The sequence below is a fragment of the Bufo gargarizans genome, chromosome 9 (genome assembly GCF_014858855.1).
Source record: "Bufo gargarizans isolate SCDJY-AF-19 chromosome 9, ASM1485885v1, whole genome shotgun sequence".
In the NCBI taxonomy this organism is placed as follows: domain Eukaryota; kingdom Metazoa; phylum Chordata; class Amphibia; order Anura; family Bufonidae; genus Bufo; species Bufo gargarizans.
The window spans coordinates 181,827,057-181,842,983 of NC_058088.1; the positions used below are offsets into that span (position 1 = coordinate 181,827,057).

Below are 15,927 nucleotides of genomic sequence, written 5' to 3' on the forward strand. Positions count from 1 at the left end.
ATGTCATTACTGGCCTAGGAAAAGCAGAGAGAGAAGGCCGCGGTGGTCACCGGGGTGACGGTACCCTCTCAAACAGCTGATCAGCGGGGGTCCTTGGTGTTGAACCCCCACTGGTCAGATATTGATGGCCTGTCCTTAGGATAGATCATCAGTTTAAAGGGGTTTTCCAAATGTTTTTTTTAAACTGAAGGCTGAAATTGGACTACCGCGCTCCCAGGATGGCTGGGGGTCCAGTGCCAAGGGACCCCACCAATTCTAGCCGCTGGCTGGTGCTGTATCTACCTTTATTATATATTTTATTTCATCGATCGTCTTTCTAATATCTATTTATCTAATATCTATGAGTTTAAAGGGGTTATCCCCCCCCCCCCCCTTATAGAGATTATACTTTTGCTTCTGTTCCTCGCACCGCCTCGTTCACACATTAGTCAGTGATTTCCATCAGTGAATGTGAGCCAAAACCAGGAGTGGAGTCTCCACAGACATAAGGGAAGGTGCCCAAGGGGATGTCCGTTAATACAGGGCCGCGCCCAGCGCCGCGCTCCCTGTCAACAGTGCCGCCTTCCTCACCTCAGCGCCGCCTCCGCTATCCTCCCGTCCCTCTGCCAGATCCCGTGCATGCGCACTAGGCTCAGCCTGATGCGCCCGTGCGGACTCCTGGCAGCGGCTTCGCACTAGGCCGGCGCATGCGCGCTTCGCTCAACGAAGCCGCTGCCAGGAGTCCGCACGGGCGCATCAGGCTGAGCCTAGTGCGCATGCGCGGGATCTGGCAGAGGGACGGAAGGATAGCGGAGGCGGCACTGAGAGCCACAAGCAGGTTTGATAAGGCCAGCTTCGGATTCATGGTATTAGTACGGACATGGGCACATGCTTAGGTTATAGGGGTAAAATCTCATGACAGAATCCCTTTAATGTCATTGTATGATACTGCTGAGGGGGCCCGGACAATGAAATATTTTAGTCTTTCTCTTGAGGAGGCCCCTTGTGGGTCTGGGCCCCAAAGCAGCATCTTCCCCTGTAGCTACAACCCTGGGTTTTCCCCAGGATTCCTCCTCTTCTCGGAAAGCGAAACCTGCTGCGCCATCACATCCTATGTGGGGGCGTGGCCAAAACAAACGCATAACATAGTGGGCGTGGTCCTCGAAAGGAAAAAAAAAAAAACACACACACAAGGAGCTGATTGGGCAGTGCGGACCTCAGCAGCAGACACCTCTGCCGCGCATGCGCATTGCTCCCAGCGTCCATGGCTGCGGTTTGGAGGTCCGGTCCCGGGACTCGGCTCCTCTTCCTGCTGCTGGCGGCTCCGCTCCTCCATGTCGCCGTGTCCCTGGAGCCGATCAGCGTGGGCATCGCCATAGCCGCCGCTTCGGCCATTACAGGCTATGTGTCCTTCCCTGAGTTCTACTGCGGGCGCCTTGTGGAGTGCTGCCAGGTGGACAAGCCCATCAACGGCACAGGTGAGACGGCGGGGGTGCATGAAATGTTGGGAGTTGTAGTACCTCAACATCTAGCATGCTACAGTGCAAGTGCAATGAGTCTGATGCGCTTAGTTATGCACGCTGCATTTCCAGGGGGTTGTGATGGGTCTATTTGTTTTGGGAATTGGGGGGTCCTGAGCTCATCTGATCCGTCCCTTTAATTCGTCAGGAGATTATACATCCCCTCTTCTTGAATAACTGAGTAATGAAACGTTCTGCAACTTTCTAATCGGCTTTGTGTTTCCATTCCTCACCATTTCCAAGATCTCTGCTTGCTGTCAGTGAATATAATTCCCTGTTGAGGTTTGCTAGGCAAAAAAAAAAGCACATGTCCTATTATTATCCGTATTACGGACAGGGATAGGACTGTTTCTATGAAGGGCCGGCTGTTCCGTTCCGCAAAATGCAGACTGCACACGGCTGGTGTCTGTTTTTTGCACGTCTGCAATTTGCGGACTACAGCTAGAGTGTCAGAGGTTGCAGACCCCTGCTTTAATTATTTAATTAGCCTATCCTCGGACCCCCGGCGATCAGGAGAATGGAGGTCCCGGATACCCCATGTGTACGGGGGAGTAGTGTGCATGCCTGACCATCGCTCCATTCACTTCTTTGGCACTGACAGGAGAATGTGAATGGAGCATGCCCACTACTGCTCCATACACATGGGGTATCCTAGCAGTCCAGACCCCCAGCCACCAAACATTTCCCCCCCCCCCTGTGGTTCTTTTTTGTGGGAAAATCCCTTTAAGAGTATTCTCCTGGGAATTTCGGCTACTTTCACACCAGCATTTGTACTGGATCCGGCAGGGTTCAGCAAAAAAACGCTTCCGTTACTGATAATACAACCGTTTGCTTCCGTTATGAACAGATCTGGTTGCATTATTTTTAACATAGTCAAGATGGATTCGTCATGAACACCACTGAAAGTCAATGGGGGACGGATCCGTTTTCTATTGTCAGAGAAAACCATCTGATCCGGCCCCGTTGACTTGCATTGTGGGTCATGATGGATCCGTTTAGATCCACATCCCAGGACGGAAAGAAAACCGCAGCATGCTGCTCTCCGGTATGAGAACGGAATGCCTCTTGGAGCACTCCGTTCTGTTGAGTTACATTTCGTCCCCATTGACAATGAATGGGAACAAAATGGAAGCGTTTTTTCCTGGTATTGAGACCCTATGACGGATCTCAATACCGGAAAATATTAACGCTAGTGTGAAAGTAGCCTTAGTCAATGGAAATATTACATTATTCCTTGGAGATAATCAGCTGCCAGACCCCTTGAGGCGCTGCTTATCTCCAGGGAAAGTAAGGCTGGGTTTACACTGGCGTTGCGGGAACATGCGCCATTTTTTTCTCCGCAAGTGCAAAGCGTTTTAATGCGTTTTGCACGCGCATGAGAAAAATCGGCATGTTTGGTACCCGAACCTGGACTTCTTCACTAGTGATGAGCGAACTTCTGTTTTAAGTTCGGCGTCTAAAGTTCGGCTTCCGGTTAGCGGAGAATCCCGATCTGGATCCGGATATGGATTCCGACTTCCGTTGTGGTCCGTGGTAGCGGAATCAATAATCGGCCATTATTGATTCCGCTACCACGGACCACAACGGAAGTCTGAATCCATATCCGGATCCAGATCGGGATTCTCCGCTAACCGGAAGCCGAACTTTAGACGCCGAACTTAAAACAGAAGTTCGCTCATCACTATTCTTCACAGTTCGGGTTTGGGTTCAGTGTTCTGTAAATTGTATTATTTTTCCTTATAACATGGTGATGAGGGAAAATATTAGCATTCTTTAATACAGAATGCTTAGTAGAAGGTCAATTAAGGGTTAAATTTTTTTTATTAACTCGCCTCCTCCAATTGATCGCGTAGCTGCCGGTCTCCTGTTCTTTCTTCAGGACCTGTCAAAGGACCTGTGGTGACGTCACTGAGCTCATCACATGGTCCATCACCATGGTGATGGATCATGTGATGAGCACAGTGATGTCACCACAGATTCTGAAGAAAGAACAGGAGACCGGCAGCTACGCGATCAATTGGAGGAGGCGAGTTAATAAAAAATTTTTTACCCTTAATTGACCTTCTACTAAGCATTCTGTATTAAAGAATGCTAATATTTTCCCTTATAACCATGTTATAAGGGAAAAGAAATACAGGGAATAGACTTTCATCCTAGCAACCATGCGTGAAAATCGCACCGCATCCGCACTTGCTTGCGGATTCTTGCGATTTTCACGCAGCCGCATTCACTTCTATGGGGCCTGCGTTGCGTGAAAAACGCACAGTATAGAGCATGCTGCGATTTTCACGCAACTCACAATTGATGCGTGAAAATCACAGCTCATGTGCACAGCCCCATAGAAATGAATGGGTCCGGATTCAGTGCGGGTGCAATGCGTTCACCTCGCGTATTGCACCCGCGCGGAAATTTCGCCCGTGAGAACCCAGCCTAAAGGATCTTGCAGCACTTTGCTTTTTCCACCTTGCCTCTCCTAATTGAACAAATTTTGGTTTACTTTTCCACTACTAGTATTTTAAAGATATGAGACAATTGCCTAACGGGAAATTTCCTAATGTAATGTTATTGTGTTAATATTCTACTGCACGCTCATAATTCTTCTTTCCATCATTGGAAACAGTCAAGAATCTTTGTTGACACATGCAGACGGTCAGTATTTCCTGTGTATGTTCCCACTGCACCGCCCAAAAGGTAAAGAAGTAGAGCAACTTCTGTGCGGAGATTGAGTTCAGCTCTGAAGTCTGCAGAATTGTGAATGCTGCTCTGGAGTATAACGCAGGATCACCTCAACATATTATTTTTTTCTCTCCAGCCTTACAGGCCGACTTGCAGAAGAAACTTTTTGGGCAGCACCTGGCACACGAAGTCATATACAGGACATTGACTGGATTTATGAGCAATGAGAACCCCAAGAAGCCCCTGGCGTTATCCCTGCACGGCTGGACCGGCACGGGCAAGAACTTTGTCAGCCAAATGATTGTGGAGAATATTTATGAAATGGGAATGAAGAGCAAATTTGTCCATCTCTTTGTGTCTACCGTTCACTTCCCGCACAACAACCTGATCCCCCTCTACAAGGTACGCCCCTGCCTCCGTTCACAGTAGGGCATATTTAGGGCACTGGAGCGTGCTCGTCTGTTAGGGAAGCCTGGTGATGCCTGCCTAATACATTAAAGGAGTATTCCGGTTAGATTGTTATCCCCTATCCATAGGCTAGGGGATAACTATTAGATCGTGGGGTTCCTACCGCTGAGACACTCGCCAATCGTTGGAACGGGGGCCCCATACCCACCGAAGCCCCCCCTAACCGAGCTGCCAGTCACAAATGTGTCGCCGCTCCATTAATTTCTATGGGAATTCCGGAGACAGCCGAGTATTGCCTACCTCTGGAATTCCCATAGAAATTAATGGAGCGGCAAGAGGGGGCACCCATTCTTGTGATCAAATAGTTATCCCCTCTCCTGTGGAGAGCGGATAACTTAATCTAACTGGAATACCCCTTTAACATTACCTTCCTTATATACTACGGAATTGCTTACGTAGCAATTGTCTAATACAGCAACTGTCCAATAATCCGGCATACAAAAACCCAAAAGTGCCAGATTATTGGGTGGTTATGTGGTCCAGACCGTCATAGTAAAGGGGTATTCCTTTCTTGTAAATCAATGGGAAGTCGCTTTACGATCCAAGCTGTCTAGTACCCCCCCACCCCCTGAACCTGAGAATGAAGAAGCCGCATTGTTGCGTCACCTTGATTCTCGGCGCTGTGCCTCCTATTAAGATTTCCCTGTGGAGGGGCGCCACCCAACTGTGCAAGGAAGAATGGGGGCGGCTGCAGCGCTAAACTGCGCCCTCTTCAGTCTCAGATTTCTTAGATTCGGTTGGAGCTATATACCATCAAATTACAAGATGGGAATAGTCCTTCAATAAATGTATTAATTCTACTAAAAATTAAAGGGGTTCTCCGCTACTTAAATATTGATGGTCTAGCTGCAGGATAGGTCATTAAGGGGGTTTTCTGGCAATTTGCCTAAATTCTCTCTTTCAGCCAACCAATGAAAGGAAGACACTACGGAAGGGTAAGTACCACTGAAACTGTCTCCCCTCTGCAGGTTAGCTGAAGGAGAGAATTTAGGCAAAGCCCCGGGAACGCCTTTAAAGGCTATATACACCATCGGGGGCATTCTTTATTTATTTTTTTATCGCCTTTTACTCATTTTGGGCAAAATGTCATCATTTTTTTTTTTCCAGTTGGTCTTCATTAAAAAAAATATTCAGCTGTTCTGTAACAAAGGGTTAACAGTTTATCTAGGTGTGTGAATCCCACTTTAACTTTCTGCTAATAAACCTTATCTCTAAATTAAAGGTTACAAACACTTATTTAAGCCACATTCTTAGCAGTAAGATGAGAACTGAGCTATAATGAGTGTTTATAAGGTCAGAGATCAGAGATGAGGAGCCGTCAGCTGAGGAGCTGCTGACGGAACAGAGTGAAAATTCAGATCCTGCTACTGGAGAAACTGAAGGCTGTACAGAGAAAGGGGCTCAAAATTCTTAATAAAGACCAATTGAAAAAAAAAATTCAGTGTAGATGTGACGTCACATCTACACCCGGCGCAGGCGCATTGAGGATGGAGCGGCCGAGCGAGCGGCCGCTTCTCAGTGCGCCTGCGCCAATTGAAGACGGGTACGGCCGTGGCGCAGGCGCCAGATTTTTAATGCAAACAGGCAGGGCCAGCAGAGAACGATTCCGTTCCCTGACCCTGTCAATCACAATGTGGAGGGGGCATCTTTAGGATCGGAGGATGCTGGTAGCAAGGTAATTTACATATTTTAAAAGCATGTTTTAAACAAAATCTACAGGACCAAAATGATTAATTAGATCATGTAGGCAGAAATCGCAGTGTAGGGATTATAAGTAAGCAAAAAAAAAAAAAGGTTTAATGGGGTGACAGAAGCCCTTTAATGATCTATGGATAGGCCATCAATGCCTAAGTACTGGAGAAGCCCTTTTATGACCTATACTCAGAATAGGTGATTATTATCTAAGTACAGAACCCGTTTAAAGGGGACTTCCAAGATTTTTGAATTTTAGGTCATCAGTATTTGATCATTGGGGTCTGATACCCAGGCCCCCCGCTGATCACCTGTTTCAGAAGGCAGCGGCGCTCACAGTAGCCCCAGCTCACCAAGCACAGCGCCGTCCATTGTTTAGTGGCTGTATTTGGTATCACAGGTCAGCCTCATATACTTCAATGGGGCTGAGCTGCGCCTAGGCCACGTGACCGATGAATGTGGTCATATGGCCAGGGGAAAGCTGCGAGAAGGCCGCGGTGCTACTGCGAGTGCCGGTGCTATCTCAAACAGCTGATCGGCGGGATGTCCAGGTCCTATGGCACATGGAAATGTCCGCATTGGCATGTCTGTGCTCCCCCCAGGAGGCCTGTATGGTTATTGGGTGTCGGATTAATAGAATTTTAGTATAAATTTAAAGGAAACACCCCCTTCAGACAAATAGACCACACATAGACGGAGCTGTCCGTTGTATATGGACGTGATGCAGCAGAGTATTTTTTCCTCCCTCAGGACCAGCTCCAGTCGTGGATCCGAGGAAACACTAGTCGTTGCGCTCGCTCCATATTTATATTCGATGAAATGGACAAGCTCCACCCTGGTCTTATTGATGCCATCAAGCCCTTCCTGGACTACTATGAGCACATTGATGGCGTGTCCTACCGCAAAGCCATCTTCATTTTCCTCAGGTACTTGACCACAGCTTGGATTTATTATAAAAACTGACTGTTTAAGAAAAACCTAATTGATCAAGAATGTATGGTATTATTGCCTATAGCAACCAATCATTGCTCAGCTTTCATTTTTCCAAAGCAGATTAGGAGATGAAAACTGAGCTCTGATTGGTTCCTAGGGGGCAGCAGGCCTAGTTTTTTTTCAAGATAGTATTGGTAAAGGAGAGAGACTGTCCTGGCAACCAATCACAGCTCAGCTTTAATTTTTCCAGAGCAGCCTAGGAAATGAAAACTGAGCTCTGATTGGTTGCTAGGGGCAGCAAGGCCTAGTTTTCTTCAAGACATTATTGGTAAAGGAGAGAGAATGTCCATGGCAACCAATCAGAGGTCGGCTTTAATTTTTCCAATGTAGATTTGGAGATGAAAACTGAACTCTGGTTGCTAAGGACAGCAAGGCCTAGTTATTCTTAAAGAATCTGGTTACTATTGGCAACTAAGCCAGTTATACTTTACACCAGTTTGATAAATGACCCCCAATATTGGTAATAAAGATAGAATGTTCATAGCAACCAGTCAGAGCTCAGCTTTCATTTCCTAAACTGCGCTGGATAAATGAAAGCTGCGCTGTGATTGGTTGCTATAGGCAACAAGGCTAAATCGCTTTAATAAGTGAGGCCCATAAAAAAAAAAAATAATAATAATAAAAAAAAGGCACTGCATGTACAAATACTCCTTGTTAAGAACGCCATTGAGCTGTAATCCAGGGGTCAGCAGCCTCCATTACTCATGTTGTTAAACTACAACTCCTAGCATGCTTTCAGTTCTGTGGGAGTTCTGAGAACAGCCAAGCCAGTGTGCATGCTGGGAAGTGAAGTTTCCTAACAGCCTGGAGGTTGCCGACCCCTATAGTAATAGTTTAGACATGATAAAGGGTTTGGCTGTCTACATATCGGGTGTCTCCCCCACTAAATGCAAATCTAAGACCGGATTCGGACACAATAGGCGGGCGATTCTTAACACATTGTGAGATCGTGCAGGGCAGGGATGCTCAACCTGCGGCCCTCCAGCTGTTGTAAAACTACAACTCCCACCATGCCTTGCTGTAGGCTGATAGCTGTACGCTGTCCGGGAATGCTGGGAGTTGTAGTTTTGCAACAGCTGCAGGGCCGCAAGTTGAGCATGCCTGGTGTAGGGCAACGACCTGGTGTTTGCCAGAGACTGTTGATTCCTGTGGTCTCCAGGTCCATGTTCAGTAAGAGACGGACCAGAATACCGTACGCCCAGAGTTTCTCCATATGGACCCTTGGTCATGTGAAAAACAGGTGTGAATTGCACTATTGACTTGTATTTATCTGTGTGCAGTCCCATAGAAGTGAATGGGGCTTCAGTGCGATGCGTTTTTCACTGATGGTTGCTAAGAGATGTTGTTTTTAAACCTTCAGATTTTTATCACGCGTGTGAAAGACGTATTGCACCTGCACGGAAAAAACTGAACGCAATCGCATACAAAACTGACTAAACTTGCTTGCAAAATGGTGCGAGTTTCACTGAACTCATCCGGAGCCAATCCTTCACGCTCGTGTAAAAGAGGCATAATGCTCATCGCTGGGCTGCGCGCCTGGAACCTGTATGGTGCTGTCCGTGCTGTTCTTCCCTAGTAGAATAATAATTTTTCCTTGTGGACATCATTCAGAGGGTAGTCGGGCTCCATATCTGCATATTATGCCCCTGTACAAGCCCGTCATGTGCACAAGGCCTTAGGTTCCCCAGGATGACCTACCTCTACTATAATACAGACCCATAGGCAATCCGTGTGTTAACATATTATGTCCCTGAGGAGCTATATTATCTCTTAGAGCTAGTTCACTTGGTATTTTTTGGCGCTGATTTGGGAGCATTTCCGCCTCAAAATCAGCTCCTAAAATCACCTCAAAATGGCCACCCATTTATTTCAGTGGGAAGCAGCGCTTGTCCCCCCCCCCTATCTTGGGGCAGCATGCCCTATCTGAAATAAATGGGAAGCATAAAAAACTGCTCCATATAAGTCCATGTGTGTTCTCCTCCACCTGTTTTTTGGAGCAGATCCGCACCAAAAACCTTGAGCTGAAAATGCAGCTTTGTATTGAATTAAACACGTAAAAAAAACTGCATCAAAAACATGTACAAAAAAAACACAGTGCTGGGGGGGAAAAAAAGCATGTAGACTCTGCGCCGATTTTTCTGCGCATTTTCAAAATCCATATGGCTACCTGTACACGGGTGCCGATTTACAAACAGAAATTCCGAACAGATTTCCGTGCGGATTTTTGTGCATTTCTGCACCAAAAACAGCATCTGTTACTTGCGTTTCTTGTTGCAGATTTGCTGCGGATCTTCCCTTTGCATGGCATAGGGTGAAACATTAACCAAAAAAAAAATGCACAAACGATTGACATGCCGCGGCAGTTCAATTTCCGTATGGATAAAAAAAATGCAACGTTTACATGAGACTTGTCTAATCTCACACACTTTCTGGTGCTGTATTACACTGTGGTTTTCCGTGCGTAATCCACAACACGTGCAAGTAATCTTAGGCATCCTGCACATGACCGCATCCGTTTTGCAGTCGGCAAATCACGGATCTGCAAAATATGGATGCGATCTCACTGTGAAAAAAAAAAACACCAAAAGGCACCACTGCAAAACAGACAAGAATAGGACTGGTTCTAAAATTTGCAGCCTGGATACAGACAGCACATTTTTTTTGCAGACTCCTAGAAATGAATGGATCCGTGTGTGATGCGCAAAAAGTGCGGCTTGCACATGGACCAATAATATGGTCATGTGTGTGAGGCCTTAGAGGTAATACAGATACATTGGACCTCCATGTGCCTACCGGTAAAATCTGAGGAACAGTATGGGCTTGTGGATCGGCTGTGTGGGTGAGCCCCCATTTTGGATTGGCAAGTGATGTGAAATGGTAACCATACATTACCCAGCTTTTCTAGGGATGGATAGAATAATGTGTGTAAACTGCTGGATCGTATTTTTTACGCATTGAACAGTTCTGCAGCCCTCCAGCTCGTGTGAGACTACAACTCTCAACATGTCATGCTAGGAGTGTGAATTTCATGCCAGTTGGAGGACTGCAGGTTGCACACCATTTGGATTTGACAGATAAGGATGAGTTAGACACTTGTACATACTGGGAGCTTGTCATCGCCCTCTCTGATTATAGTAAGAGTGCGATCAATGTGTAATTTAAATTGGAATTTAACCCCCAGTGGAGTATTTTCCAGTGTATAATGTGTGCTGTTCTTCTCCAGCAATGCCGGTGGTGATCTGATCAATAGGCAGATGTTGGAATTTTGGAAAGCGGGGAGGAAGAGAGAGGATCTGGAGCTGAAGGATATGGAGAACGCGCTGTCTGTTGGACTGTTCAACAACAATAACAGTGAGTGGCGGTGGTGTGTCCGGGCAAAGGAGTCTGGAGCTTAAATTGGGAATTAAATTTTGATGAGTTACCCATAGGGTAAGGTCATCAATATCTGATCGGTGGGGGTCCGACTTCCAGCACCCCTGCCGATCAGCTGGGCCTTTTCATAGTATACTAAGCACAGCGCCATACACTTTTTATAGAAGCTGTACTCTGTATTGTGTGTCAGTCTCATTCATTTAAAGGGGTTCTACGGGAATGTTTCAAAATGGCTGCCATCAACCTGTCCTGAAATGTGAGTAGGACTGGTTTCCACCACTTGCAGAGCTGCCTAGGGAGGTGAGGCCTCGCTACACCCTACAATAGATGGTAATGGTGTGATCTTGCCTACCATATGCTGTCATGGCTGAGCAGCCTAAGGCCCCTTTCACAAGGGCGAGTATTCTGCGCGGATGCGATGCGTGAGTTGAACGCATTGCACCCGCACTGAATCAGTAACCCATTAATTTCTATGGGGCTGTGCACACGAGCTGTGATTTTCATGCATCACTTGTGCGTTGCGTGAAAATCGCAACATGCTCCTCTTTGTGCGTTTTTCACGTAACGCAGGCACCATAGAAATGAATGGGGTTGCGTGAAAATCGCAAGCAAGTGCGTATACGGTGCGATTTTTCACGCACGGTTGCTAGGAGACAATCGGGATGGAGACCCGATCATTATTATTTTCCCTTATAACATGGTTATAAGGGAAAATAGCATTCTGAATACAGAATGCATAGTACAATAGCGCTGGAGGGGTTAAAAAAAATAACATATAATTAAACTCATCTTAATCCACTTGCTTGCGCAGCCCGGCTTCTCTTCTGTCTTATTTTTTGCTGTGTGCAGGAAAAGGACCTGTGGTGACGTCACTGCTGTCATCACATGGTCCGTCATATGATCTTTTACCATGGTGATGGCCCATGTGATGACCGGAGTGACGTCACCACAGGTCCTTTTCCTCTACACAGCAAAAAAAGAAGACAAAAGAGAAGCCGGCTGCGCGATCAAGTGGATTAAGGTGAGTTAAATTATTTATATTTTTTTAACCCCTCCAGCGCTATTGTACTATGCCTTCTGTATTCAGAATGCTATTATTTTCCCTTTATAACCATGTTATAAGGGAAAATAATACAATCTACAGAACACCGATCCCAAGCCCGAACTTCTGTGAAGAAGTTCGGGTTTGGGTACCAAACATGCCGATTTTTCTCACGTGAGTGCAAAACGCATTACAATGTTTTGCACTCGTGCGGAAAAATAGCGCATTTTCCCGCAACAAACCCGCCTCTTATCCGGGCAAAAAACATGACGCCCGTGTGAAAGAGGGCTTACCCTGGGTTCAGACCTGAGCGTTCTGAAACGAGCGCTCTGTATGCGCGATTGTACCGGCGTTTCCAATCGCGCATACAGAGACAAGCGAACACACATTGTCGCGCGTTCCCGCTGAAGTCTATGTACGGGAACGCGCGACAAACGCCCCCAAAAAAGCTGAAGAACTTGTTTGAGCGTCGGGCGTTTTACAGCGCGATCGTACGCGCTGTAAAACGCCCAGGTGAGAACCATTCCCATAGGGAAGCATTGGTTTCTCCTTGTTGAGCGTTTTACAGCGCATAGGAACGCGCTGTAAAACGCTCAGGTGTGAACTTAGGGTTAGAGTGAATGGGAGCAGCGCTGCAGTAACCAGCTCCGTCCTGTACACAATGGACAGAGCTGTGTAGTTCCAACGCCAAGCTGATCGGTGAGGGTGCGGGGTGTCAGACCCCTGTCAATTAGCTAATCATGACCTCTCCTGAGGGTATAACATCAATATAAAAATCTTGGTAATCCCCTTATAACGCCCTGACCTTGTGTGCACTACTAGCCCAGGACACCACAATACCTCTCATGTCTTACCTGAGCACCCCAGTCCGCTGTCCCCTGCTACCCATGGATCCATTCTGTAAATGGCGGGTGCTGGCGGCAACCGCATCCATGGTAGTCACTTGATTAACCCATGTGACCTCTGCCGTGACAGCATTCAGCGCATGCACAGGTATACCAGATTCTGCTGCATTTAATGGACAATCGCATTACATTAGTAAGTGCCTTGTATTATCTTTCTCTATGTGATGCATGCTATTTGCTGAAGTGAGAGACCCCCTTTAATGCAGAATGTATACCACAGCATACCAAGTAGCTGGCATATAGAGGGTTCCTTTTATTGCAGGGATGCCCATACTACACATGGGCACACTTAGCTGGCAGTATTGACGATGCCTTTTCCTCCTTTCTTGCCCAGGTGGCTTCTGGCACAGCAGCCTCATCGAGAAGAACCTGATAGATTGCTTTGTCCCCTTCCTGCCGCTGGAGTTCACTCACGTGAAGAAATGTGTCCTGGCGGAGCTCAGACATCGGGGCTATGTAGAGGATGAAGAGTTGGCATCTGAGGTGGCGAAGGACATGACGTACTCCCCGAGAGAAACCAAGTTGTTTTCTGACAAAGGCTGTAAAACTGTGTCGGCCAAGCTGAGCCTCCATCTGTAGCTCCAAGACTGTGCCAACAGTGGTGCCAGGGACTGCGCAGATAGTGACTGTTCTGTTTCTTAAAGGAGTTGGCCCATCTCACACCTCGGTGGCGTATCGCTAGGATAGGCCACCAATGCCAAATAGGTGCAGGTTCCACCTCTGGGGAGCGCTATGCCACCAATGTGTGAGATCAGCCGACCCCTTAAATGGCAGGAATTGAGAAGTTTCTATCCACATTGACTGTTACACTAATACCTACTGATCTCAGGAAAACTTGCCTTGTACATCAAGGTTTCGCCTTTTGCGCGGACGATGATTTGGTGACGCTCGTCTTGGAGCAGCGATCCACGAATTAAAGACGTCTCCGCAGTTGCTCCTTAGGACTGGCAGCAGAAGAATTCTGGTACCCAGGTGGATGCACTTGGCTACGTTACTAAGACGCAAGGGGATCATGGGTTCATACCCATTTTCATGCATGGAACGCCCTACCTGAGCTTGGCATGGGGGCAGTTCAGGTCGACAAGGAGGTCTTCTGGTGGGTGGGCATGACTCTGTGCGTATCTGAATGTGGACAGGAGGGATCTGGGGTGGCACGATTTACCACTTATTAACCTTCACCACTACATTTTAACGCTTTGTCACTATTGCCTTAGGATGGCTGGTGTGGGATGCCAGGCACCAGCGGGCAGTGCAGTTTGGCTTTTATGAAATTGGGTGCTCATCTACTCTCGCCCGACCCCCATACCCTTTGGACATCTTTGTATTTGACAGGTACCCCTCATTACTAAGGGGTTGCAACGTGGAAGGATTACATGGCACCCACTAAAAGCAATATGCCATGCCAGCTTTCAGGATGGGGACCCCCCCCTAATAACTCCATATTTCAAGAGGATAGCCCCTTTAAGTTGCACTCCTTGTCGCATGACCAGATCCTGTCACAGAATGATTGTGCAAATGCGTATATATTCCTATGGGTGTGATTATCGTGTCTTTGGGTGTCACATGTCACTGTCTTAAAGGGGTCCTCCAGCTTTTTAACACTTTGCCTTCCTGGACCTGTGGTGGGAAGTTTAGTTCCAGCTCCTTCGGTCCAATGTTGCGTTCACAGTCCCCCCGCAAGTAAATTTCCGGCAGAGGCCAATAAATGGCTGCTTGTGCGTCCAGCAGCAGCACACATGAAACGCAGCTCCTTTCCCAGTCCATACTGGAAATTTACAAGAGGGGACCAGAGCATGATGGTGCGAAGAAGCCGAAAGCGAGCTGTGGGGAGCACGTGTCTGTCAGGGAGGGGGAGATGGCAAAAGCTGGCGAACCCCTTTAAACTGCACTTATCAGCAGGATCAACTCTATTAAATCGGGTATACTTCCTGGTAGGGTTGATTCTGCTGATTAAAATGATATTTGTCTTGTGAAAATTGTTTGCGGCGTTCCGGAGGGGAAAAAAGACTTTTATTCTTTATGCAAATGAGGGTTTTAGTGCACCGAGGGGCGGGGCCTGGCTACCTCAGCTTTCCAGTGTTCACCACGCCCCTCGAATCGGCACGATCAACCCTACCAGGCAGTATGCCCAGTATGATAGGGTCGACCCTGCTAGCAGGTGCTTTTTAAGATTATATGTTACAAAAAATTATGGTCGAAATTGACTAATCTCCTTCCAGTGAGTGATTTTATGCTACTTGTGATCAGTAACATGAAATTGCACCGAAAATTCCGGTAATCCAGAAAACGCAGCTCTTTCTGGATTATTGGGTGCGTTAAATTTCCACTGAAAAGCAAGAGAACCCATCCCGCTCAGAGGTCCATAAAGCTGTTCTGCAGAGGTGGATTTTGCACGTTGAGGTCTGGCAAGAGGAGGGTTAATTTTTTCTTTTAATTACAGTAATATAAATTAATGGAAAAATCTGTTTTTATTTTTATATATTTCTGTATGGCAGCAGGAAAATTGAGTTTACGGTGTGGTAAGGTGGGTAGTGGATTTTTGCAAAATTTAAAGAGGAAGTACACAAAAAAGAAATCGGGTGTCGTCTTCCGAGTTGTTAAAGGGGTTCTCCGATTTTCCTATATATCCTTAGGATAGATCAGGCATGCTCAACCTGCTGCCCTCCAGCTGTTGTAAAACTACAACTCCCAGAATGCCCTGCTGTAGGCTGTTCAGGCATGCTGGGAGTTGTAGTTTTGCAACAGCTGGAGGGCCGCAGGTTGAGCATGCCTGGGATAGATCATCAGTTTAGGAAACGCCTTCTATTCAGCCCTGAAGAAAGCTGGGTGACCACCGGCAGCTGAATCGTATTGCTTGTCACTCATTTTTTTTTCTAGAAACAGCGCCACTCGTATCCAGTGGCTGCATCTGGTATTGCAAATACCAGATGGACGCAATGGACAAGAGTGGCACTCTTTGAGGGGGGGTGGGAGGCTGGGCAGACAACCCTAATTTCTAAGAGAGCCTTTAAAAATACAAGTGATTTTTATTTTTGAATTGACAGTTCATTTTTGTAAATGCCCAGCAGGTTACCAACAAAGTGATATTTTACCGCCTGTTATGGTTACCAACATTTGTACTGATGACCAAAATTCTGACTAAAATAAATTAAAATTTTTATTTTTGAAGTCTTTTTGTTCCAGTTTTTTTTATTTTGGATGACTGTAGTTTAGCTTTCCATTACATTCCCATCAGGGCCCTCCTCTGTTAGCCTCTATCACCCCCGGAGGACCCATCATG

General features: G+C 46.8%; 1 protein-coding gene across 1 annotated transcript; it reads left to right on the forward strand.

The window, feature by feature from the left end:
- The first annotated feature begins 1,232 nt into the window (after positions 1–1,232).
- Positions 1,233–15,807, forward strand: LOC122946081 (torsin-1B-like). Its single transcript, XM_044305411.1, has 5 exons — positions 1,233–1,457; positions 4,312–4,577; positions 7,086–7,261; positions 10,552–10,679; positions 12,982–15,807. The coding sequence occupies exons 1-5, from the start codon at positions 1,244–1,246 to the stop codon at positions 13,224–13,226; spliced, it is 1,029 nt and encodes a 342-aa protein (XP_044161346.1). The 5' UTR covers positions 1,233–1,243; the 3' UTR covers positions 13,227–15,807.
- Positions 15,808–15,927: the final 120 nt, after the last annotated feature.